The sequence below is a fragment of the Schistocerca serialis genome, chromosome 8 (assembly GCF_023864345.2).
Source record: "Schistocerca serialis cubense isolate TAMUIC-IGC-003099 chromosome 8, iqSchSeri2.2, whole genome shotgun sequence".
In the NCBI taxonomy this organism is placed as follows: Eukaryota; Metazoa; Arthropoda; class Insecta; order Orthoptera; family Acrididae; genus Schistocerca; species Schistocerca serialis.
In genome coordinates this window covers 436,031,918-436,055,564 of record NC_064645.1, presented here as the reverse complement: position 1 = coordinate 436,055,564, position 23,647 = coordinate 436,031,918, and the positions used below count along the sequence as shown (strand labels likewise).

The 23,647-nt window shown below is 37.0% G+C and overlaps 1 protein-coding gene across 2 annotated transcripts in view; it reads left to right on the top strand.

Moving 5' to 3' along the window:
• Positions 1-2,348: 2,348 nt before the first annotated feature.
• Positions 2,349-23,647, top strand: part of LOC126416493 (protein EFR3 homolog cmp44E) — an 85,147-nt gene continuing 63,848 nt past the window's right edge. The window contains exons 1-8 of one of the 2 annotated variants that reach the window (XM_050084233.1): positions 2,349-2,736; positions 3,246-3,322; positions 3,424-3,551; positions 7,567-7,717; positions 7,817-7,969; positions 8,047-8,153; positions 15,032-15,175; positions 21,127-21,205. In XM_050084233.1, coding sequence (XP_049940190.1) covers positions 2,655-2,736; positions 3,246-3,322; positions 3,424-3,551; positions 7,567-7,717; positions 7,817-7,969; positions 8,047-8,153; positions 15,032-15,175; positions 21,127-21,205 — 921 coding nt within the window. In that variant the 5' untranslated portion in view covers positions 2,349-2,654. Of the gene's footprint in view, positions 2,737-2,854; positions 2,962-3,245; positions 3,323-3,423; positions 3,552-7,566; positions 7,718-7,816; positions 7,970-8,046; positions 8,154-15,031; positions 15,176-21,126; positions 21,206-23,647 lie in introns of those variants that run through there. The other variant, XM_050084234.1, reaches the window with a different exon arrangement.

Sequence of the window (23,647 nt, the reverse complement as noted above, 5' to 3'; positions counted from 1 at the left end):
GAGGGGAGCTGTGCATCACGACAATATTTGGATCTGAAACCAAGCGCACGTTCCAAAACATACTACTCCCACTAACGTAAATATCGTGCAAGGACCAAGGAGAATAAATCAGAGATATTGGAGCTCATGCGCAGGCTTTCCGAAACAGTCGTTCTTTTGGTACACCATTCTCGAATGCAAAAGAAAGAGGGGAAACGGTAGTGACACCTCAAATACCCTCTACCACGTACATAGTTACGATGCCTCGCAGAATATATCTGTAAATGCGGAAAATTGTGGACCGCGAATCAAAAGAAATAAAGTTCAAAAAATGTTCGGATGACATATGTTTTGAACAAAGGATGGAAGGACTTTGGGAAGAACAAAGAAAAGACGATATGATGTACGAGGATGCTGAACATGTCATATAATGAGTGCGTAGATTCAAGTTTACATTACAAATGGAATAACTTATTGTTAGTATACCATAAACTCTGCTATCATAATTTTAATTAATGATAATGATGATGCTTATACGCAGTTTTCACAATTTGTGCACGTTGATCTGAATCTGTCTTTTCGTTCATCTGTTTCTGTTTGATCTGTTTAGCGTTCGTAGTGTATAGAGGTCGTTTAGCGCACGCTTTCCGAAAATCATGAAATCGTCTCACAGTATTCGTATCGATACCGAAAGAATCAGTTCAGCTTTCATGTCTCACAGTTGAAAAGTGTGTGACGTCATCTGTTCGGCAGACTGCAAGATTTGTAAATTGCAACTAATATAATGGATGTTTATAAGTGTATTAACTAGTAAAACTAAAAGAAAACGCTCAAGAATCACATATGAGAGGTTAAGAATCCACCAGAAACCTTCTTAAAAGAAGTGGAGGTATTTATTTAGTTTAAATATCATACTACTGTTGGTCCGCCCATGTCTCATGTACAAAACGCGATAAAATCAAGTGTTACTGGAATGCAGCCTACATATGCTGCAGTATATTCCTAGATCCCTCGTTTAATACTGATTATTAAAACGTTTTTGACTGAAACTCTTTCTTATAATTCTCTGTTGCATACACAAAGCTACTCCGGAATGCCTTAAAACTCACACGCGACACATTATCTCGAGGTAATGATCAAAACAATGCTAGACACGAAAGCGACACTCAAATAAAAACGAGACAGGTGGAAAACGTAAGCAAACTATTATTTCAAAAGTAATCGCCATAACTTAATAAATTTATCGCACTGTGAGACAAGGCCTTCAATGCCTTCATGGAAAAATGTTTGCGGGGCCACGTGTTGCCAGGGTTGTTTCGACTACAATGCAGAAGTTTCGCTGAGGAGTCCTTACACATCCTTCGTAAAGTCCTGACCTCTCCCCATGCGATTTCCATGTTTTTGGAGTCGAGAAGAAAGACGTTCGTGGCCGTTGCGGACGAAGAGAGAAACGCATGGATAAAATCATGGTTCCATAGGCAATCGCAAACATTTTTCCGTAAAGGCATTGACCGTCCCGAATCACAGATAAATGTACTAACAGTCGTGACGATTACTTTTGCAGTAATAAACAGTTTAGTTACTTATCTCCATCTGTCTTTCATTTGATTGCCCTTACACCTTTGTCGGTTGCTAACTGCTGCGATAACTCGTTCTATAATTTCTTCTGCATCTTCATCTACATATATACTCTGCAAACTACTTCCCATTGTACAACATATTAGGTTTTATTAGTAGTGTGCTTCTGGGTATCTTGCTGAGGTGTTGTTTCTATTTACTGCACAATATTTCTACAACCGACACCCGGAGGCACACTATTAACAATGTCGCTGAGAAAATTTGAGAGCAGGTTTTCTTCCCATTCCATTCGCGTATAGAGCGCGGGAAGAATGATGCATAAGTGCACCTGCGTGCTCTGTAATTCGTCTATCTTTTCTTCGTTGTTCCTACGTGAGCGGTATGTAGAAAGCAATTCTCTATCCACAGATCCTTCGTCTAATAGCGGTTCTTAAAACATTTTTGATTGAAAATGCTTTTAACAAATTCGTGTTACGTGCACAAAGCAACTTCGGAATACCTTAAAACTCACACGCGACGATGTTTTCCTTCGCAGAGTCTGGATTGTTCTGTATTTATAGTCCAATCGATTTTGCGCAGTAGAAGCGCGCGCAGACCACACTGCTTTTGGAAACTCAGGTTTCCAGTATTTGTGGCAAAACCAGTAGTAGAAGAGCATTTGTTCTACTATGCCTGTAACACCTACACATTAAAAATTTAGTTATTATTTCTACAAACAGTATTAAGATTGATCATCGTTAACTCTCGATGTTTGCGACATGAGTAGTAGCACCCCGATCTCGGGGTACCGAAGCCCCAGTAGTGTTACAGGCTACGGCGGAGAAGCAAGGGACGGTCTCCGTCTTTTGCTTCTTCCACCGGGCGTTTAGTAAATACTGTAGTACCTGAAAAGTGCAATAATTACGAGATTATATAGGCTGTGAAGTGTTAACTAGTTATCTCCTAATTACTTCGAGAAAATTAGGTCACAATAAACTGGTGTAATGCAGTTATTGAAATTCAAAAATCTTTCAGCAGTAGAAAATTTTACAGGAATCTGTCTTCTTCTGTACGTACCGTACCAGTAGCTATTTCAAAGCCGTAAACAAGTGGAAGAAATGAGTCTCATGAAGTGTTGTTTCGATACTGAGTTACCGGATGTGGTAGACTCAGTGATACAGAAGTGCACAGATCCAGGATGTTAGTTGAATTTTTTTGTTATTTTCGTAAAAGTCAAGAATAGTTTAAAAATATATTATATCGCATTGTGCATTGTTTCTTAATCTTAGAATATTTCATGTTGGTAGTACTGCCGCAGATCAGCTGTTACCTGTTGACAGTTTGTAGTTGTTATTGTTGTGTAGTGAAGTGTCTAATACTTTGTTCTGTCCGTATAGTAGGAACAGAAAATAATAATGAATTGGGGTACTAATCTTTAATACGTGAGATAAGCGTTAACTTAAAAACGATTTGCACATCCCGGTTGTATGGGATAAATAAGATGAACCTGTAAACCCTTAGTATAATGGTTATTCAGTGTTTCATTGAATTGTGAAGCAGAGTTCTGACGTATAATTGTTTATATCGCATTAACTATATAAGGCCAAGTGTTTATAGATTGCCTGCATTACTTTAGGCAATACTCACATCCGGCTTTTACTTCTATTACTCTAATCAGCGTTATCGGCTTTATTCTGAATGTTTTTCAGGTTGTTGCGTGTGTTGCTCTGCTTTGAGGCCACGGTACAAGAGATTAGTAGACAATATTTTTCCAGCTCTTCCACAGGTAGCTAAACATTTTGTTTCCCGTGTCACTTACTGACTAAAATATGAGATAAGACGCGATAAGATATTAATTTTTCCTGTTTTGTTCGAATCAACTTGAAGGATGGACTAGTGAAAAACAACATGGAGAAATTAACATTTTACTCTCTGTCGTCACCTGAAAAGCTGGATAGAATAGGGGAATACCTGTTCCAGAGAGCAAGCAGGGATATCCACAGACGACGAACAGGGTAAGTTTAGAATATGTTGACATTTAATTTCCGCGTCTTGTTTTGCAATAGAGGAATCAGAATACTTCTGTGTATCTACAAGATACGATATAAACAAATGTTTTTATGTACAGACGGAAGTTATACAGTCATATTAGAATGAGATCATTCGTAGAACAGAAATCCAGGATTTCAAACTAGCGCGTCTGTTACATTCTTGTATTAGTTTAATACTGCAGTTCCATAGTTCAACTTTACTAAAGAGTCTCCCTTACCAAAATATTGTGATCAAGTGATCGCATTGTAGTGTAGGTCTATGTTCATTCTCTGTTGTCAGGTGAGTATTACATTACAATCATAAAATAACAACAGCTAGCTTTATATCTAGAAAAACACAAAATACTTCATAAGAGTACAGGCTGTAATGATAAAATCATTGACTCTGGGTTCTAATTTATCTTCAATTTTTGTGTGTGTGTGTTCATAATTTGTAGCGAATGACAAATGTAACATGTTAGAAACTGGCAAGTTTGCATGTAGAAATAACAGTGGAACAGCAAACAGTGTAAGTATGAAAAAACATAATCATTCACTCATGGTCAGAAAACACCATCAAAACACACAGCTTTCTTGTATAACGTACGCTTGCAACAAATTATGATTAGTGCTAATCAACTTAAACTGATAATTGAGTGAATTAATCCTAATTTGTTGAAACCAATTATTTACAAAAAGGCATTTTTTTCTCTTATGCTGCCCAGTTGCTGTTTTTGTCTAGCATTTCCTGCCTTAATGATGTTAGAGGAATATACCTGCTAGTGAAATGTATATGTATAAGTTAGTGTTAATCAGAATTTGCATACCCATATCAAAATAGCCTGATAAATTATAGGTGGAGTGCTGTTGTTTTTGAATATATAGACATTTCCAATTTCGTGACTGTTGCCTACTGGCAGCTTCTTATGCACTTTTGCACCAGAATATAAAATTTTGTTTTGAACCGTAGACATGGACTGCATAGTCTATATGGACATTTCTTTTCCTCTTGTGGTATCGTGGATGCAAATTTCACGGTTGATCCTAAATCACTCTTATTATTAACTACAAATACCATTATTAAGTAAATATATTGATTTGTGAGTATAAGAATCCCATATCACCTGAAGAGACTTGTACAAGGTGTTTGAGTACAGGTCGTTCCGTGTAATCCCACAGGGGTAATAAGGTGACCATTTCAGAACTTAGTCATATTTGGTACATGGATACATACATGTCTTAATAGTAAAACTGCAATTACAGCATCATCCTAACATCAACCATTTTTGATAAATTCAGGTTTGAAGGCTCAACGACGTGTAGCCGCTCATTAGTGAGGCACCAATTTTTCTATTTTCAGAGACCTACTATTCATTAATGAGTTGATATACAGACCTTATTGTCTTATAGCTACATCTAGTATGTAGGCTACTTAGCTGATATATAAAGTAGGATCCATCATTCAGCTTTTCTATTAAAAATGTTGAAAAACACACATTTTCCATGCTGTGCATTAAAAAAAAAAAATAAATAGAAATAAAAAGAAGTCATAACTTTGCACATGGAAACAGTACAGACTCAGCTTGTACACTGCAACTTTTTAGTCCTAGTATTAAGTATAAATAATAATGAAAAGCAGTTGGCATTGCAATAAAAAGAGAGGAGGTCAAACTTGACAAATTGCAAAAGCCTGGGTTTGTATGTAGACAGTTAAATCTCAGATTCTTTTGCTGAAATGATCACATATCTTGTAGCAATCTTAGGTGCAAAGAAGAGTATCCTAATTCACTTTATTCATTGGGAAAAAATAAAATAAAAATACCACTTGCACGTTCCATCCACATTCAACACTATAGGGAACTGGGTAAATAAAAACCATGTGTATACCTTGAAAAAAGGTTCTGAAAATCTTTGTTGTTGACCTATAGGTCAGGACTGTAAACAAGTCAGAGCTGAAAACAGTTATCAATAATTTTTTTTTTGATGTGTATGTTTTATTTCACTGTTAAATGTCTTTGCAGTGCAAAGAGTTACAAGAGACACCTTGGGTACATAAGTCTAGTGATATACTCTTATTCCGTTTCTGTGAATGAAAAAGAAAACTTCAATGAAACAAAAGAAAAGATGCGAGCAGTAATGACTGACATTAACAACTCTTTATACAGATACTGAATATAAAGACCTATACAATTCTACAAAAAACAGGTTTTATAAATAAATTCAAATATAAAGAAGGAAATTGTATTTTTAAAACTCTTGCACCTTGCATACAACTTTTGTTTTCCGTGACATCTTGATCCAAAAACAAAACAAGTTCACTTAAAGGTGAGAGATACACTTTTATCAAACTACTTATTGTCAAGTTTATTCAACTGTGCATTGACTTTGTAACAAGGGACATGTACAATACATATAACATTGGAGAAAGGGACACAGACAGAACCTTCCCTGCTGGACCATGAAAGGGATTGTGATTCAGCAGGAGACATACATTTTTATCTCAACATCTTTAAATTCATATGATACTTGGAAAATGAGTTCAGTGTACCAGTTTTCATCATATCTGAAAGCCTTATATTGCCTAACATGCCGCTGTTCCCATAAAACATTTTCATGGGCTTCTCCCATTTACAGCTATTGAAATTCTGTTCATTAGGAAGATGTTAGTTATAGAAACTAGAGATGCATGGATATTCTTCTTTGCACCTAAGAATACTACCGGATACGTAAACATTTCAGCAAAAAAATCAAGTTGAGATTCAACTGTCTCCATACACCCCCAGAACTTTGAAGTTTGTCAAATTTAATCTTTTTTTTTTTTTTTTCCAATGGAATGTTTAGTCTTTAAGTAAAGGTAAGAAATACTAATTGCAATGCCAACTGCTTTTCACTTTTTTTTTTTTTTTTTTTTTTTTTTTTGTCACAAATTTAAAGCACAGCGTGGAAAAGGTTTGTTTTTCATTGTTTTTATAAAAGAGCTGAATGATGGATCCTACTTTTTACACCAACTTAGTAGCCTACAGACTATGAGCGGGTACTCACCTTTGAGCCTCCAAACCTGAATTTATCAAAATTGGCTCAATTTAGAACAATGCTATTTGGCAGTTTTACTATTAAGGCTTGTAGTTACCCATGTATCAGACATGACTAAATTCTGAAATGGTCCCCTTAGGATCCACCAAAATATCGGTGTGTTTACAAGGAATGACCGTTAGGCCTACGTACTGAACATAATATTCTTACTACACACTACTGTAGAGTAAATACTGCTACACTGTCGTGAATATTATGCCAGTAGGGCCTGCTTGGGTGAAAGTATGCTAGCGATTCTATTTCTTGACACCTTTGTCCTATTGATATATTGACACCTTTGTCCTATTGATTTAAATGTAGATCTGCATAATCTGTTATAACTTACAAAAACAGATTGGAAGTGATATGTAAGGTGTGCTGGGTCAAGAGGAGTATTTCATACTACTCTTCGGCTTTGACCAGTGACACACTGTTAATGACTTCTGTGGTGTCACCTTTTGGTGTATTTTCACACTGTGGTTGCTAGTTGGCAAAGTCAACAAGTGTGGGAGGCAAAAATCTGGTTGTGGTGACAGGCTGATCTGTATTTTGCCCCAAGATCTTGGTTAGATTGGAAGGCGAATGTTTGTTTGTAAGCTGGTGAAGTCAACAAATATGAAAACAGAAGGCCTACGAGTGATGACAGACTGACCTTAGCTTAGGCCATTTGAAAAAAATCGCCACTGATATCACATCATAGTCACCATGATGTTTACAACATTTGTCAAGATTTTACAATATTTGTCTTGTGTTTCCTATGTCGTTGGTCAATGCCAGCATCATTGGTCTCAGGTGTGCTGCACTGGTAACTCATCTGTATTTAAACAGTTACAGCTGCAGGTTCATAGAAAGAAAAATGGGCCTGTTGTCACATTAGCAGTTGTAAAAGACTACATTTTATTGATGTGTTTTCTTTTACCTTATTCAGGTTCGTTGTAATAGCAATGGAAGCAATGGACCAACTCCTAGTTGCTTGCCATGCACAGACACTTAATTTATTTGTTGAAAGTTTTTTGAAGATGGTACAAAAGCTACTTGAATCAACAGAACCACAGCTTCAGATTCTTGCAACACAATCAGTAAGTATATTTTTTTTATAGATTTTAAATTGAGACAAAATGTGTTAGATTAGTTGGTCTTACAATAAATATTTGCTTTTAATGCAACAAAATATTTAGTTTGTTAGGTTCGCCAATATTGAAGAGGATACACCATCATACCACAGACGCTATGATTTCTTTGTGTCAAAATTTTCTTCAATGTGTCATAGCAACCATAATGTACCAGATATGAGAGACAAAATTCGTGCCGCTGGCATCAAGGGGCTTCAGGTATGTGAATGTAATGTATGTGTTCTAGCACATGAATCTCTGTGGCTAAAGAGTGATCTAATGTTGTTCCCTTGTAGGGTGTTGTTCGGAAAACTGTTTCTGATGATTTGGTGGAGAATATCTGGGAACCAGTACATATGGATAAAATTGTGCCGTCATTGCTCTACAACATGCAGAATTCTCGGTTTGTATCTGCGTAATCAGTGATACTGCTGCTCTGTATCTACCAGCATTCCACATAGAATTAGTGATCCGACAAATAAACACATAGGTCATATTGCATTGTATACTTCTTGCCATTAGATTTGCTACACTTCAAGATTTGATCATTGTATCTGACTACTTCGATAAAACTGATAAAATGTATGTAGTAACTACAGCATGAAATGATAACAGTACGCTTTATGAATACAAAATAGTATAATACCCTACTGTACTCTATTTGTATTACAATCTAGGTTTTGCCGGCCGAAGTGGCCGTGCGGTTAAAGGCGCTGCAGTCTGGAACCGCAAGACCGCTACGGTCGCAGGTTCGAATCCTGCCTCGGGCATGGATGTTTGTGATGTCCTTAGGTTAGTTAGGTTTAACTAGTTCTAAGTTCTAGGGGACTAATGACCTCAGCAGTTGAGTCCCATAGTGCTCAGAGCCATTTGAACCATTTTGAACAATCTAGGTTTTGGCTTACAAAGCCTTCTTCAGACTTGGAAGAGAACACCTAGTTTATAAAGTAAACAAGTAATAGAAGACCGTGTAACAGTTTTGTGCTCTTATTCTGTAAACATACTCAATTCTTCTAATAGTAGCAGCAGAAGAATCCAAGAAAGTCATAATATTTGTAGTGAAATAGTGTATCGATGGTATCAGAAATTGAAACAGAATCTTTGTACTTTTACAATATAATGAGAAGGAAAGTTGCTACTCACTATATAGCAGAGACGCTGAGTCGCAGATAGGCACAACAAAAGGATTTTCACACTTAAAGCTTTCGGCCAATGGCCTTTGTCAACAATAGACACACACACACACACACGTGCATGTGAGCAGGCGCACGCGCGCGCACACACACCCACCCACACACACACACACACACACACACACACACACACACACACACAGTTTGCATGAGTGTGTGTGTGCACACACATATAGGTGTCTATTGTTGACAAAGGTCATTGGCCAAAAGCTTTAAGTGCAAAAATCTTTTTGTTGTTTCTATGTGCAACACAGCATCTCTGCTAATGGTGAGTAGCAACTTTCCTTCTCATAATATTGTTACATTCCATCCTGGATTTTTCTTTATACTTTTCGTATACTGAAAAGGTTTCAAGAACGCAAAGACTTTATGGTACAATAAATATGTTATCTGTGATGTTCAAACAAACCTTTTGGTCAATGACACTTTAATTTATGTTTTCAGTAATTCTTTGCAGCTTGTAAATAGTCATTTGGTTTCATTCATTTCAGCAGCCTCCAATTTTTTTTCCGCACTGTCATCATATTCAATAAAGCAAGTACACTTCTGTTCATTTGAGACCCCACAACTTCTCGCTACATCACTTATGTTCATCATATTTGTTGCTCTTGAAAGATGTTGTGGCATGATTGAATCTTCTCCCATCAATGGGTTGTATACAGGTCACATAGAACTTTTAGTGCAGGGCGTTGACTTTGATCCTTGACACATGTATGTTGTGGTGTATGAAGTCACATATCAGTGGTGAGAGAGAGAGAGAGAGAGAGAGAGAGTGTGTGTGTGTGTGTGTGTGTGTGTGTGTGTGTGTGTGTGTGTGTAAGTAAGTGTAATATGGCGTGTGAGGAGAGGGCCTTTCATAGCTGGTGTGTTACTTAAGATGACAGTCACAAGTGTTTAATTGTAACAACATGAAAGTTGTTGGCTGTGTGCCCAGAAGACAGGGATTAGTGAACTCTCTGTTATTGATTGCTTTCATTTTCATAGATATGTGTGTTTAGAATTAAGTATAGGAAATAGATATGTGGACCTGCAGTTGTTAAAATTGGTGAATCAGTGTTTAATTTTAGTTTTATTGGTGTTTGGTGTATTGAAATAAGTAGGGCGGGGGGGGGGGGGGGGGGTGATGGGTGCTGAATGGAACACTAGTTGTTTGGAGGAAAGTAGGTTGGGTTGGTATTTTTTTTTTAGGTTGTGTTCTGTTTTTGTGTTACTGAATAGTATTTATTTTATTTTTTTTTACTGGTCTCGATTTTTTTGTAAGACAGCATTTTTTATTTTCATTGTATTAATATGTATTTTGTGGAGATCATGGATTTATTTTAGCCACATAAATTATTTGCACCACATATGTGTTTATATGGTTGTGTTATTTGGTGTATCAGTTAACATTGTTTAGATGTGGATATTGTGGGGTGTATTTTAGCTTTGTATGTAAACTGGACATAATTATAATTATTGTACTTCTATAAATGGCAAGTTTTTTGGATGTGAATGTCACAGGCTTCATTGTACCTATTGGGTAAATTGAGTTTATCACTCCTAGCAGATTTTATTTAACTTGTCAGTTTACGCATATAGATTACTTGAATGTGATGATAACAATATTATGGCGTTTCTTGAGGATTTACGTAACATGGGGTTAAGGGATTTTTTTTTTAATTTTTGGCTCTGGTAATTATGTCTCCCGCCTAAAACTCCCAAATCTCCATGGCTGTACTGTTAATTTCATATTCTTTTTTATTATTTTGAATATATTGTGCATTGCAAAATTGTTGTTGTCATTGTTGTGTGTCTGCTATGGTTTGAGGTGTTTGGGTCCACAATCGTGATGACGTCATGTGTTAAAGTCACTGCTAGTGTCAAATGCTTCATTATTTCTGTGTACACTTTAGCAAAACTTCATGATAGACTAAAACTGGACACTGAGCAAGGTGGAATAGTGGTTACTGGACTGGCATACGGGAGGACAACAGTTCAAATCAGCATCCAGTCATCCAGATTTAGGTTTTTCACGATTTCCCTAAATTGCTCCAGGAAAATTCTGGGACGGTTCCTTGGAAATGGCGAGGCTGATTTCCATCGCCATACTATAAACAATCTGAGCTTGTGCTCCATCTCTAATGACCTCATGTTGACAGGACATTAAACCCTATTCTTTCTTCCTTTTTATAGCTGGGTACTGGACCCTGTCCCAATTTCAGACCTCTGTATTCATGTTATTGTGGGCACCTTATGGCCTATTTGAAATTTTACATCTGCACGTACTGCGTTTTTACATTTCTTAGTACCTACAATGCTTGACTAGCAACTTGGAAAAAGAGGAGAGGAATGTGGTAGAATGAATTATTCAGAGCCTGCAGATTGTTTTCAGAGCAAGACACACTGGAGACCACCTGCGGAATTTGAAAGTAGGGGAGAAGCTCTGGCAGCTTGGGTGTTTGAGCTGTGTTAGAAGCTGTACTTCATTAGTTCAGTCCATAAGAGCATCGACCTGTGAATCAAGGTACTGATTTGGGATCTCAGTCTGGTGAACTGTTTCAACCAGTCAAGAAGTTTCAATATGTTTTAAGTGTTTGGAAAACTTATATAGTTGTTCTAAGAATATTCATATTACAGAACCTTAGAGAAGAGGCTTCCTATTAGGTAGAGCACAACTTCCTTTATTTGAACACTCATAGTTTAACACATCAACTGTGTTTTGGAATTTGTTCATTTTATTCCCTGTAATAAAAGAATCTTTCAAAAGTCTTTTTTTCATTCTCAGCACAAGCATCTTGTGAAAACCATAGCTTGTTTTGAATTGAGTAATCATTGCTTTTTCACCACTTCCGACAAAAAGTCTCCTAAGAGATCTGCAACCATATTTAGCAATGAATGGAATTACACTAGCCTTGGTGATCAGCATAATTTTTATTAACATCTCATCATTTCAGGATAACCCATCATCAGACCTGTGTATAAACATACAATGTAAGGCAATACATGCCATTTAGAGATAAATATTTCAACAGCGCAGTGAAACTGACAAATGTGCCTGTCAAAAACAAATACAGTTGTATGGTGCCCCTTACATCATTCAGTTTGATCATCAGTGCTCAAACTGACACCAGCAGCACAACGTGCACAACGTAAACAATTTTGTTAGTAGGCCACATTTTTGATGGTATACTTGTGACAGGCTACTGTTCTATGACAAGGCTTATTGAAATTTGAATCAAAAATGTAGGAAAAGATAGATTACTACTTACCATAAAGTTTCCATTGCTTGAAATTTGAATTATTCGACTAGTTAATAACAGGATAGATTTTTTTTTTTATATATATATAACAAAAGATGCACAATGTAATAAAGCCGCAGCTGTTACATTATAAAGGTGCTAGATTTTGAATATAGGAAGTGACTCAACATTAGAAGCAGTGATACATAATATGAGAAAATTACAAATAGTTTGTATATAAAACAATAGTATGTAACAGACACAATAATAAAATATCATAAATGTAATTTTATAAGACGCTCTTACTCCATTCCTGTTCAAATTTTTTTAAAGTACATTTCCAGGCTTTTTATTATTTTACTGCTTATACTATTGTCTGCATACAATCTTTATTTACAAATTACTTGTAGTTTTCTTGTGCCACACAACATTGCTTTTAACATCCTGTAACTTCCTATGTTTAAAATCCAGCAACTTGAAGTGTAACAGCTGCGGCTTTATTGCAGTGTGCTTCATTTATCATTAAAAAAAAATATTCTTTTACTAACAAAATTTCATTTGTGTATTAGTTAAATAATTCAAGTTTCTATAAGGCATTTCATAAAACAGTAGCCAGCATACTGTCAAAAATGCCACCTACTGACAAAATTGCTTACTTTGTGCCATGCTGTACTTTTTTGTTTGTGTCAGTTAGGACACTGATGGTCTGCCGAAATGTAGTGGGTGGTCACATACGACTGCATTGGTTTTTGACAAGTGCATTGGTCAACTTCACTGTGTGTTGAAATATGTATCTTTAAATTTTATTTCTTGTCTTATATTGTATATTACTACAGATCTGATGATGAGGATATCCCAAAATGCATAATAATGAGACGTTATTAAAAATTTTAGATTGGTGTATTTTCATTCACTGATAATCATTCTAACACTTCAAGAGTTAGACTCTATCCTGCTGAATAGCAACATTTTATAGTGAACCTGCTCAATTATAGACATGATACCAGTAGCCTGGGCTCCAGAAAAGCACATTTCTTAGGTTGTGAATCATGTGGGATTCAAATCCCTAGCTATTTGTTGAGATTTATGTTTTCCTTGGCACCTCTAATTGCTTAACAGGAATGCTGTAATGTATCTGTTCAGGAAGACCACTCATGGTTTCGTTTCCTATTGTTTTCCAATCTAGCCATGTGCACTATCTGTAATGACCTCTTCATTAACAGAAATGCAAATCCTAGTCATCCCTCATCATGTTTTTTGTAAAGCAGGTGATACTGAATAGTTTCGACAATGAAGTTGTTCTGTTATTTACTCTCCTATATGCATATCTTTCATTCCAATTTCAAACAATTTGTTTACAGTGCTAAATCCTATTATACTATGTTATATCTCTGTAGTCAAAATTGAGTACTGGTAGTTGCTGGTGACAACCTTATCTCCAGTTCTGCTTTCTGTCATGTAAACAGTCTTGAGCCCATTTTGTTAATACCCTCTGTCCCATCCATAACAATTTTACAGTTTCTTTGTCTAATATTGGCTAGTTCTGTACCTTTTCTCACTTTCCACTATGCTATATAAGTGTCATCTGGTTTACTTGTCTGTTTTGTTCCCTCTGGACTGAATCTAGATAGCCCTTCTCTCATCAATAAAGAACATAAGATTATTGGCAACAAACAACCCAAATGATTCTCGCTACATGTGCGACGTATGCACTCATGGTATCATAGAGTGAAAATATCTGTCTGGTATACTGAAAACATATACACATAAATTTACACTGAGATGCAGTAGAGATACTGAACTTACTGGTACCACCTATCTGCTTGATCCACAGTGTCATCAAAAAGTTGCAGATTGAAATTCTGTATTGCATAAAATCCATGTCCAACATGAATGATAATTAAATTCATGACATCACATTCATTAGTTCTCTAACTCACAACCTGTGAAACTAATCTAGACCTCAGGCTTCAGTATGTCAACAGAACTAAGCTTTCATATTCATATTTGGTGGATTTGCAAAGCCACAACCAAACTGTCAGTTTCCTAATGAATCTAGACATTGGGCTATGCTATATACATTCTGTCACCATTGTCTATATTTAAAAAAGCAGTATAGAAGTAAAATAAAAATTATCAATGTTCATTTTGCAGAAGTTTGGTGATGCAGTTTTTTGTTTGTTTGTAGGGGAGGCACATATTCAGTCACAATTTTCCTTCTGAACTTTTGTGCAATATTTGTGCTTCTAGATTAAATGCTTATTACTCCATAATGAGCTATTACCCTCGTGCTTTTGTTTCAAAACTGAAAAAACTGCTCTAAGGCTTGTCCTGTATTGTAACAAAGAAAAGTTTTCACTTTCCTGTAAATGACTGTCAAACTTGAACTACAACAACCCTTTCACTCAGAAATACAGTAAACACAGTTGTGAAGCTTCTTGACAAATTAAAACTGCATGCTAGACTGGGACATGAAGCTGGACCATTTCATTTATTATGAACTGAGGTATCCAAATGCAAACTGTGGTCAACTTCACAGCTTCAGACTTCCAGTAACTCTCTCCCACTTCTCAGCAAAGTAAAGCTTATTTTAGGATCAAAACTGTCAATAAAAATCAATGGATGTAAAAAAAAAAACTTTGTCATTAAATTCAGTTAATCGGAAGTGTTATGTAGCATCATATTTGGCTTTAATATGTTAGGAACTTAAGACTCATTGCAGTGCGACATCTAGAAATTGCTTTCACTTAGTTATTCCAAGCTGCATTAATTCCCTGTCACCTGTAGTAGTGGTACAGTATCTTTGTGACATACTTTCTCATTTGCATTCATTCAGTTTCAGTCTGGACAAGACATTATTGCTGTTATAGGTACCACACGAAGGAGGCAGACACCCCCGAGCCACCACAAGAGGAGAACTGTGACCCACCTGCACTTGCAGAGACGTGTATGCGAGAACTTGTGGGCAAGGCTTCTTTTGGCCATATTCGCAGTGTCCTGAGGCCTGTGCTAAGGTATATGTTTAGACTCTATTTCATATATTTTCTTGTGGAAGTATATGTATGCTTAGTACCTCTGCCTAAACATGTAACATAATACAGTAAAATTAAACAGGCAGTTTGCTATTGGTTTTTTTTTTTTTTTTTTTTTTTTTTTTTTGTGCAACCATTGGAAAGGATCTATTGTAAATAAGTTTAACATAGGAATACATGATTTAAAGTGTGCTTTCACAACTGACAGTATTTGTGTTCAAAATTACAAGACATAATTGCTTGGTTTCAGGAGGCAAAATACGTAGTTACAAACTTCCAGTATGCTGGAGTAGCTTGGGTCAGCAACTTGTTTTAATCAGTGCAATGAAAAACCAGTCCAAGTTGCAAATTTTTTACTTTTTGTTTGTTCGTTCGCTGACTAGTTTCAGGCCGAGGCCCATTTTCAAATCAACATAACAAAGTCAAAAATGGCATTTCCGAAGATGTCACAAAATATGCAATAAACATTTACCATGCACACAGTTATCTGCCATTTTCGACTTTGCTTTGTTGATTCAAAAATGGGTCTCGGCCCAAAACTAGTCATCAAATGAATAAAAAATAAAAAATTTGCAACTTGGACCAGTTTTTCATTCCATTGAAAATACGTAGTACTGCTGATAGGTACATACAAAAGTACACATCACATTCATGACTTTCAGAACCCTTAGGTGCTTTTCCAGAGAGTAGAGAGGGATAGGTTGGGAAAGGTTAAAAATTATATTCATGAATACTGCAATCTTTATAGTACAGTATAATTACAAATTAACTATTTTTTTACAACCTTTCAGTTGTAAAACATTTTGCTTAAACTATTGAAATTAAACTTACATGGCTTGTTCATTTTACAGTTAGCAGTATATAGTGTTTTGGTGATAAAATAGTTGAACCAAGTAAATTAGTGACTAAAATTCTGATCATATGGTATAACAGGAACTGTCAGTACATTCTCAGATGTTGCTACGTATTTAACACTTTTGGTCCCAAACCGCAACCAGAACCTCTTCTGAGAAACCATATTAGAAAGATTATTAGAAAGATCATAATACGGTAATGTAAAATTACCATTAACTGGCGAACTGCCCTGACTTCACATGGGTAAACACCAATGGTTAACAGCTGGACAACTTGCCTGGCATTGTATAAAAAAACTTGCTTGTGAATGGGTCTATATCCATTAGTGGAAAAAGTGTCAAAATCCCTATAGTAGTTCGTGACATTAGCCTTCACATAGAGATAGCAGAACATGAGGGACTTTATAATATGTGTACCTGAAAATTTTTTAATTCAGAGCAGTAGGTAACACTTTGCTATTGAATTCACATAAATTTTCATAAAGAACTTTTTTATTAAACTGTGTTCGAATTAGGAGAAATACATATAGCTGTTCAGAAATCAACATGATTATTTTTCACAAAAATTATAAAAAGTGGGCATAAGGCTTGTTTTATGTACAGTAATCATGTCAGGATATTTTATGGAATAATTTTCCGTTCCAAACATTTGATAGCTTATGTGTCAAAAACACTCAACTCCTCACCAGTTCTACTCGCAAGTTGAAAAAGAAGTGCTTGCCATCGTCTATGCACTCAAGAAGTTTCACATATTCTTTTATGGGTCTAAGTTCCACCTCATTACAGACCACAAGTCCTTGTTTTCATTGTTTAATCCTTCTGGTTCATTGCCCACCAAAGCAGCATATGCCTCCAGCATTGGGCCCTGTTTATGTATTGTTGCAACTATGAAATAAATTTTCAGCTTACCGCACAGCATGCCAAAGTCGATGAACTGTCCCAGCTTCCGATGGGGTCGGATCCTGCTTTTGGTAAGGATGATCTATGTTTTCACTTGGATGTTGAGGCTCAGTATACAGTGGAGGTTTCTCCTATTATGGGCTCCCAGATCGCAGCTGCTGTTGCTGCTGATCCAGTTTTGCACCAAGTTGTTCACCTGGTTTAGCATGGTTGGCTAGACAGGCCTCCAGGCGGGAATTCTGATCCTTTTTGTAACTACTTTACCCACTTCCACTGTCTTTCAGTGTTTGATGCTGTTGTTTTAGCTACGGATAGGCTGTCCCCTAGAGTTGTGATCCTTTGCACCTGACGATGGAATGTGGCTCTTCTACCAAGTCACTGGACTATTGACACGTTTTTGCCTGGTATCAATATTGACATCGCCCAGCTTGTTGTAGTCTTGTCAGTGTGCTACACAAAAGGTGGCATCATGGGCAACAATCTCCCCATGGCCCGCATCACAGCGTCTGTGGGAATGCATCTCTGATGATTTCATGGAACCATTCCTCATTTCCTACTGGGTGTTGTTTCTCGATGCTTACTCTAAATTTCCATATGTTATCCACTGTTCTTCCACCATGCTTAGAGTTCAGGCCCTCTCAAAACTTTTTGCTGTTGAAGGATTGCCTTATAAGCTTGTGATAATAAGGGTCTACAGCTTGTCTCTTGGACGTTCCACGATTTCTGTGCCCATCAAGGCATTCACCATGTGATGGCTCCTGCTTTCCATCCCCAATCTAACGGCAAGTAGAATGGCTCATCTGCATGTTCAAGATTCGATGACGTGCTTCCTACAGGTGACAGGGGATCGGATTCCAGCTGAGATACCTCATGATCACCAGCTGACTACCCTCCTGCACATACTCATGCTGCTCCACCAGAGTCTGTTTGCGTGGACCTCAGTGCAGGTCACTTCTGGCTCTGTAGTTTGGTCTCTGGGTTCGTCTGCTAACTGAAGTGTATTCCAATCATGCTCCACGGCTGCTGTGGCCACTGCCTCTCTATCGATGGCACCAGTGAGGGACTGGTGGCATGCCATCATCATCTCAACTGTGTCCTTGCACACTGGCAAAGGCTGCGAGGCTACTGTCGTGACCTTCACCTCCTCCCTCAGCACCTGTCCTGGCCTTGTGGGATGTCCCTGCTGGGGACTGGATCCACTCTCCTTATGGATGTCGCCATCTCCTGCCTCTCCTCTTGGGTCTGGATTGCATGTTGCCTTCACCATTAGTGTTCCTGGCACCCCTGTGCAAGAGCCTGCTGCTTTCACTGTTGGCATATTTCCCCCCTGTATTGAGGATCCGGACATTGGGGTGCTGCCAGCCCCCTTATTGCCTTTCCTCCTTTATGATACTTTGGCACGGGGGGGGGGGGGGGGGGGCTGCTGCAGAGGCCATAGTTGTGCCAACAGTCTCCCTGACGTGCACATCAGAAGAGTGTCCTTTCCTCAAGAGGGGAAGGTTGCTATAATGGTGTACGCAACACCCAGATAGCAGCTGTGGCACCAGTCCGCCAGTGTGTTACGCTTTGAATAGTCTGCCAATGTCAGCCGCCCAGAGTAGCCACCAGAGGCCACCTGCAGTGGGTCACAAGACCAGTGCACATGGCACACCATCCACCAAGCTGCTTACCCAGAGCCCTCTTCTGTATGGAGACAGCATAGCCAGTACTCCTTCTCAGATTGTGTTCTGCTGCAGATTGTACTGTTTCTATGTTTGTGGATCAGAAAACATTTGTTCCTAGTTTCCACACTACTGATTATGTCTGTCATTACTACATTTATAATTCACACCTCTATTCTGCAAAGTACTGTATGCTGTTGTGACATTTGCCTGCTTTATTTCTTCGTTGATGTCAATGTACTGCATTGTTATACTGGCTGAAACATTGGGGGTGGAAGTTCAACACTGACCACTGTAAATGATATAGCCGACAATTCCTCAATTGTGTCTCACAGTTCTTTACTTTCATTGTTCACAACCCCCCAATACTGCACAATTATATGGCCAGTTCACTGTTGGTAAATCTTGATAAGCCTCATTAATAGGTTGTAGGCAACATTAGCATACTGCTACAATAGTTTGCTGTTGAACATCTATGATCGGTAAAAACCTAACCACCAGTTCACAGTTCTTGCAGAGTAATGCGTTATATGTGACACTGTTTTTCAAATAAATTAAACAGATATCGTCATCAATTGTTAACACACACCCTATTTGTGTCACACTTATTCCACTGTTAAGTTGATGCATGTTGTTAATCTAACCGATACATGTTTCATGTCTGAAAATTGGCCATGGACTGACTGACTGTCTCGGGACCAAAAATTGGTCCTTTATATATCCTCACAATAATAGGCTATACAGTGTTCAATGTTTAGTTACAGAAATTACGATTGAAACATAGCTTATTCAGCTAACTGAATACATCAAAAAATTCCTTCTTTTTAACAGTTCCTTCTACTGCAAAGGTTAGACTGAATTCTTTGTTTAAATAATGAAATTAACAGATATAGTTATACAGATAATATTTTTGACTAACCTGGCAATTATTGTGGACTTAATTAAGGGCTGGCATTGCTAATATGTTTATGAATGGAGCCAAATAAATACTTTAAGAATCCTAGTAGTTCTTCTTCCAGATATTTATAATTAGTACAGAATTTATATTTGTTTATAAGTCAACAGTAGAATCTAAGTCACAAAACAATTACTGATTTCAAACTGTAATGATCTATAGCAAAAGATATTAACTAGGAATGGTCAAAATAAATTAGGAAATTAATTACATACAAAATTAGACCTGGTGCTATAGTCCTTAAGACTGAGTGCCAACATATCTCTCTTGGTGAAATGCAGATTATACTCATGCATGTTAATGGTAATTAGGCAAAAATGAAAATAAAATGAATTGAAGGAGGAAATTGCAAAACAAGAGAGGAAGTAAAGAGATCCCAGCTTGCTACATCACACTGTGTGATGGAGGATTTTATAGTTTAAGTTTCAACATTTTGGTTTCCTTGGCCAAACAAATTTTAATAGAATTATTCCTTTTCCACTTTTGCTGTATTTACTGACAAATGTGCATTTATTAATCACACTTCAGTGATTTTGGCTCCAAGCCATTTTCAGGTGGACAGAAAAATGTTCCTCAAGCACTGTAGTGATGGCAGTCTTTCAAGGCCCATGCGCACACAACTTGAACAGCCATATCAACAGAAAAGCTAAACCTGGTGTCACAACAAAATGAGAGCAAAATTTGTGTTTGTTAATAACTGAAATAAATATTACCAAATGATGGGTACTAATCATAGCTCCACAAAATGCTATACAGTACTAGCTCTCTTTTGTAATGATTTGGTGCTTATGTTTATGTAGGAAACCATTGCATCATCTGCAGGTCTTTTTGTATTATGGAGCAATTTTCTAGTTATGCTCCCTCCCTGCATCCAAATGTATTGCTGGAAACAGCCTCAGAGAGAGAGAGAGAGAGAGAGAGAGAGAGAGAGAGAGAGAGAGAGAGAGAGAGACAGAGGGGGGGGGGGGGGGGGGGTTTGATAATTTCCCTGTTACACTTCCTTGTAGTATACCTCATGCTACTTTCAATTTTGATTATGTTTCACCATCAAAGAACAACATATTGTGTTCTGTATAAGACAAATTGACATCTTCAGTCCACTCTCTGGCTTTTTAACAGACACTAGCAATATGGGATAATGTAGACAGCTTCCCAGAAGAAAATACTGGTATGTTCAGTTCGGTACAATTACTTACAGTCTACTGTATCTCATAAACAGAAAGAGTGGGCTCTGCTTCACATAAAAGGTGGCTGCAAGATCCCATACCTAAGTTGTGTATGTTTCTTGTTATTAATCATATTTACTTTGCAGTAAATTCCTGTTTCATTGTTTCTTCACGATGCTGCATGTGTAAAATTATTGTTTCCCATTCTTGAGTATTTTATGTTCTGAATAACATGTAAACATTTTTACCACAGCAATTGAAGGTAGTGCTTTATTTTCGTGACACATATATCTTTCTGTGCAGCACGAAACTTACCTATTTAGATACTGAAATAAGTATTTACAGCAATTCTATATCAGATAACTGTATTATAATGCAATGGTTATATACATTTCAGGCACTTGGATTTACATGAGCTGTGGGTGCCAAATCAGTTTGCAATACACACATTCCGAATCATCATGTTTTCTATACAGGTAAGAATTTGCAATAAAAAAGAATGTATTCTAGTTACAAAAGAATATACTTGGTACATACACACCTTAAATCTAATATGTAGCCTTTTGAATGACCCATTGAAGTTGTACTTTCAACCAATAAACAGTACCCTTTCATGAATCACAATTGCTGATATTTTTGCTGCTCTCATTAAAACAGTATCCTTAGTTGTAGAAATTTCCAGAGTCACCTAATCTGATGTGCTTTCTGACAATATTATCAAAAGGATAGATTACTACTCACCATAAAGTGGAGATGTTGAGTCATAGAGAGGCACAACAAAAAGACTGCTAAACAAGTAAGCTTTAGAGTAAAAGGCCTTCTGAAGCAAACCACACACACACACACACACACACACACACACACACACACACACACACACACACTGTTTTGTAATTGCTGATGTGAGAACATCACATATTGGTCTCTGCAGTAATCCAGTAGACGGTAGTATAGCATTCTTTGCCCATTTCCTTTAGTCTTCTAAAGAATGAAGGATACCATCAGTTACGAAACACCCCAGATACATACATACAGTGGTTTAACAATGGCATACTTCAGTGTATCTGGGAAAATACCCTGCTTCAGAGAGTTATTACATATGTGGCTAAGAATCCCACTTATCTCTTGGGAACAAGCTTTTATTATCCTGCTGGAAATGCCATCAATTCCACATGAGCTTTTATTCTTGAGAGAGTTTATTATCTTCCTAATTTCAGAAGGAGAGGTGGGTGGAATTTCAATTGTATCAAATGGTGTGGGTAAGGCCTCTTCCATTAACTGCCTTGCTTCTTCCAATGAACATTTAGATCCTATTTTCTCTACAACATTTAAAAAATGATTATTCAAAATGTTTTCAACTTCCGGCTTGTTGTTTTTCACGTTTCCATTCACTTTGATGGTAATATCGTCATCCTGTACTCTTGGTTGCCCTGTCTCCCTTGTAATAATATTCCAAATTGTATTGCACTTTGTATTATTAGATGCCATCCTTTCTCAAATGTACTCACCTTGAAAACCATCCACATTAAACTTAAGTGCTAGCTGCTTTAGGCAGAATTGAGTGCTGGGATTTCTTCAATTGCAGCACTTAAAAACAGGAATATTTTCTGCATGTGTCTAAATTATGTACTTAGGTGTGGAGAAAACTTTAAAAAAATATTCACTTTTCTGCCTAGTGGTTTTCATCCATCTGCAAAACAGTTGATAAACATTATGTAAATTGGTCTAAGAAGTCTTCATGGTAATTACTAGCATGCTCAAAGGAGAGAGTTCTGTGGAGTGCTACTTCAGACATTCATCATGCTTTTTGCAGAAGGCAACATATCATTTGTATGTTGTGTTGTTCATTGCCTGTGGGAATGAACATTAGGAGAACATTTAAAAAAATAGTGTGATGCTATTTCAATGCATCCATTTATGCTAGTAATAAAGCTGTGAAACTGTCATTTCTGTCTCTTTGAACACACAGATCTCCAAAACTAATAGAGATATTGTCGCATGGATTTCACAGGTAACCAGAGTGTAGCTTGTGGTACCATATAGGCTTATTTCATCAAAAAAAAGATATCGTAATTTAAAGTTTCTAACACCTGAATTTTGCATATTGAGGACTTAGAAGGAGAGCTCTTTGTTTTACATGGGGAAAAAAACTTTCAGCAGCCAAGATCACATAAATTACTCTTTATTCTTCACTAGTGGTTTCGACAGTTGTAACTGTCATCTTCTGGTTTTCAAAATTTTTTTGTTATAAAACATGTTCCAATGTGAGTTCATGCCTCATGCCCTGTTGTCATTGTGGTGGATAAAGTACAGCACATGATGCATGTGTTTGCCAAGAATAAAACCATTTTCAATTAAAATGCACCCTGTGTGCCAGGCATGTTCATGCACATAACACTCACAGAGGGCTGTTAATTCTTAAAATGCTTGATATACACTAAAATGCACATTTGTACACCTTTTTCCATTTGCGTGACATGTTATATACATTTTGGATTCGCCTTAGCTAACGTATACAGTGCAGCTCAGTTTTACAACAAAAGGTTTTATAACAAAAATCGTTTTGAAGTCCAGAAGATGACAGATGCAACTGTGAAAACCAATTGTCAGTACCAGAGACTAATTTATGCCATCTTGGCTATTGAAAGTTTTTTATCTAAAACTGTTGTGTCTGTCTTGTTTGTCTATTTCAACATGTAAATCTCCAAAACTACTAGACAAGTTTTAAATGGATTTTCACAGGTACCTTGTGCATATCTTGAGGCAATGTATAGGCTTTACACCATCACAATCACAACACAAAAAAAAGATATCATAATTTAAGGTTTTATCTAAAATTCATCTGCTCAGCTTAGTAGTGGAGATATTTAATCATTATGGCATAGAACACCAAAGAATTAGTAGATGGCACCAGTAGT